The 3,868-nt window shown below is 50.6% G+C and overlaps 1 protein-coding gene across 1 annotated transcript; it reads right to left on the minus strand.

Annotated features, from left to right (window-relative positions):
* Positions 1–371: 371 nt before the first annotated feature.
* LOC101346559 (melanoma-associated antigen B16-like) lies at positions 372–1,437 on the minus strand. Its single transcript, XM_004391173.3, has one exon. It carries the CDS (start codon positions 1,419–1,421, stop codon positions 372–374), a length of 1,050 nt encoding a protein of 349 aa, XP_004391230.2. The 5' UTR covers positions 1,422–1,437.
* Positions 1,438–3,868: the final 2,431 nt, after the last annotated feature.

Here is a 3,868-nt window from a genome sequence, read left to right on the forward strand (position 1 = left end):
GACTATCTTTTACATTATTCTGTATTTCTTTATATCAACATTTTTAAAGCTGAGTTTTTCACATTTCCAAGGAAATACCTATCCAAATGTCATGTTATCTTGTTCCTGATCACAGAATAAGATTGCTGGTTTCCCACTTTGTTTTACAAAACAGCAAAGCTCTTACTCTTAAACATCCTAAACAGCAATAAATGTGTGAACGTGTACGTAGATTCTAAAGCTACGTCAATGTTATCGTAAAAGGTACATCTGAATAATGACCCCCATAAAAGGATAAATCTTCAAGTTACCCACATATAACATTCTGATCCCACCCTCCACTACTTAGAAAGCTTGTCAAAAACAAAGTGAAGAATCCGCCTCAGATCTCACTAGGGGTGGGAGCAGCTGCTGGAGGTGCCACTGGAACTCTCCATGGCCATGGCGGTAGCATCAGAACTGGTTGAAGCTCCAGTTTGGCCTCTTTCTTCCTCTTCTTTCAAAGCCTCCCTGTACTGGGATGAGAAAGAACATGGGTCAGCCCCATGGACTCTGGCCAAAAACTCCAGGAGTTTCATCTTGCTGATTTCAGCACGGGCTCTTGGACCCCACAGGAATTCGTACTGTGGAGGATCACTGTCAGGCAGCTGCTGGTACTCCAGGTACTTTTCCTGAACGAACTCTTTCGTGATTAAATTACCGGGTTCGCCAAAGATGAAGTGCTTCTGCCCAGCATATACGTCCATCATATTCAGCACTTGCCAGATTTCCTCCTCAGTGGCACGGTTGCCTTTCATGAAGATCACACCCAAGATAAGGATCAGGAGGCCGGTCTTTGGCATGCCCTCTGTTTCAGTCAGCATCCCATCATAGGTGAGGTCCAGTTTAATGACGAGGACATAGCAGTGGCTGACGGGGTCTACTTCCTTCACATCAAGGCCAAATACCATCTCCACACGCTCAGTGGCTCTTAGGAGGATCTCAGTGAAGTGGTCTTCGTACTCTTTGATGACATTATTCACCATGTCTTCTTTTGTGAACAGCTCTTTCATTTGATACTTGAGCAGCAGATAATTCGCCAACATAGCCACCTTCTCATCTACAGGGGTTTTGGGCAAGTTTTCAGTGTCTGGTGGAGACTGCAAGGTGCTCGGCCTCTCCTCGTCTTCTTGGCTGCTGGAGTCTTCATCAGATATGCTCTCTGAGGTGGCTGTGATAGCAGTGGAAGAAGCGTACTCACTCTGAGGATCCTGACTAGTACTGGATATCTCTGCAGTGGTGGTAGCCTCCTCCAGGCTGCTGGTGTTTGGAGAAGAGGAGGAGGAAGAGGAGGTCTCCTCCACAATCTCAGGGAGCAGTATATCATCCAGTCCCTCGGCTTCACTGTAGATGTGAAGGTGTGGCTCAGGAGAGAAGCGAGGGCTCTCCTTTTGGCCAGGCATGGTGACTTTCGTGGGTGGCAGCAGACAAGAGTTTGGGCAGGAGATACGGAAAAGCAGGCTCACAGAACTAAGGGAGAGAGGGAAGACGTGGACCAACTCAGACAGTAAACTAAAATGTGGCATCTTTGACAAAGGCTATCTCCACCAGGCTTCTCTTGGGGAATAGTGTTCTAGGGTCTCACAGGTCTCCTGCCCTCCTAGTCAGACTTCCCCATAATAACCTGAAGGAGTAAATGAGAAGACTCCTTCGAGGGCAGCCATCCAACTCAGTTCAAGGCTTTCCATGGCTCACAGTAAGACAGGCAGGCTCAGACTCTGTAGCTACCTTGGTTTTCGGTTGGATGGTCCCCTCAGTTCTCATTCAGGTTCCTTACCTGGTAGGAACTGGGCCCTTTTGCCTCTGATGACCTGAAGCCACGCCTCTCAGATCAAGGCCTCACCTCCTAGGGAAATCATAGGAGAAAGTGAGGAGAAACCTCATCCAGCCACTCTTACCCAGGGATTACCAAGGATGACCGCAGGGGCTAGATGCTGTGGCCCATCTGTTCTGGGGTGGATGGTACTCTCAGAGTGCACTGAGGGTCCTTACCTGGTGACTCTTAGAAGGGGCTGGGACTCCTTCTGCTGACCTGATGTCACTTTCTCAGACAAAAGCCTTCACCTCTCTGACACTCCTAAGGAAGAAGTGAATGGACTCCTCAGCCTGACAGCCCTGCCAAGTGTTGCCGAGAGCCAGTAACAGGGGCAGGTCAGGACTCTCTTGTGTCCCCGCTGTTTGCTGGAGTTGCAGGTCCCTTAGTGTCTTCTCTTGATACTTAGCAGGGCCAGAGACTTCACCCTCTACTGACATGATCTGCAGCCCCAGACTAAGGTCATCATCCCCCTCAGACTCCTAAAGCAGAATAAAGGGGACACTATTTGTGGCCTCCCCTGCCTAAGGCCTTCTAGGGCTGACATCAAGGTTGGGGTTCTAATCTGTCATATCCCTTCTGTTCTGAAGTAGGGGGTCCTATCAGGCCTCCCTCAAGATCCTCATCTGGACTCCTGCAGACGATGGGAATCTACCCTCTGTTAACCTGAAGCGTATCTCCTCAAAACCAAGGCCATCACCTCCCTCGGACACATGATTTGGAAGTGACAAATTCCATCAGTCTGATAGCTCTGCCCAGGGCATGCTGGGATGATGGCAGGGGCGGGGCTCTAATCCGTTTGGCCTATTCTGTTCTGGGGTACAAGGTCCCAGCTCTGTATTTCCTTTACTACTGGCAGTTCCTGAGACCCTCTCCTGACTTGAGGTTGCCCACTCACAATAAGGCCCCAACTCCGTGTGACCATGGTGGAGGAGTGAGGGGGCATCTCATCTGGTCATTCCTGCTCAGGGTCTCCTTAGGGGTCCAACTGGTCTGTGGGACCACAATTTTCTGGGTTGGTGATCCCTTATCCCTAGCTCACATTACTTACCTTGACTACTGGCAGGGCCTGGGTCTGGGGTGACTCCTTCTGACTTCACGTAGCCTACTTAGACCAAAGTCTTCAGCAACCTGAGACCGCCAGGAGATGCTGCTGAGCAGAGCAGAATTCTGTGTGACTTCCACAGTTCTGTGATGGGTGGCCCCACATTTCCAACCCAGTGTCTTACCTTGACCTCTGGTGTGGTATGGGACTCGTCCCCCCGCTGTCCTAATGTTGCATACTCACAATAAGGGCTCGATTTGCCGTAAAGACTATGAAGAAGGGAGGGGGCATCCCATCCATCTACCCCAGGGTCTCAGGCTCCCAGGGCTCCCAGCAGTCTTTGGGACCACACATTTATGGGTGGGTGGTCCCCTCAGACCTAACAGGGTTCTTACCGTCACTCCTGGATGTGCTGTGGAGTTCTCCTTCTGTTGGCTTGGTGTCACCTACTCAGAGTAAAGCCTTCAGTTTCCTGAGGCTCCAAGGAAGAAGTGAGGGGTCATCTCAGCCTGAAAGCCCTGCTTGGGGAATCCCAGGGCTAACAGCAGGGGCAGCAAAAAACTCTTAGGGAGCCCTACTATCCTAGGGTTGGTGGTCCTTACAGATCTAAATCAGGATCCTTACCTTGATTTAAGCAAGTCCTAGGGATCCCCTCTCTGCTGATCTGGCAGGTATCTCCTCAATCCAGAGCTAGCACCTGTCTCAGATTCTCGAGGTAGAAGCAATGGAGTGCCTCAGCAGACAGTTCTGTGCAGGGCCAACCAGGGCAGAAAATAGGAGCATCACAGCAATTTGTGTCTCCCGCTCTGTTCTGGAGCCAGTAGACTCCTCAACCCCACTCAGTGTCTTACCTTGACACCCAGTAAGGCCTGGGACTCCTCCCTCCACTGAACAGAGACCACCCCCTCAGACCAAGCCTTCACCTCCCACAGACCCCCAAGGCATAAATCTCCTCCAGAAAATCTTATCTTCCATGCCTGGGATCTCCCAGG

Source organism: Trichechus manatus, unplaced genomic scaffold, assembly GCF_000243295.1.
Source record: "Trichechus manatus latirostris isolate Lorelei unplaced genomic scaffold, TriManLat1.0 scaffold01913, whole genome shotgun sequence".
NCBI lineage: Eukaryota > Metazoa > Chordata > Mammalia > Sirenia > Trichechidae > Trichechus > Trichechus manatus.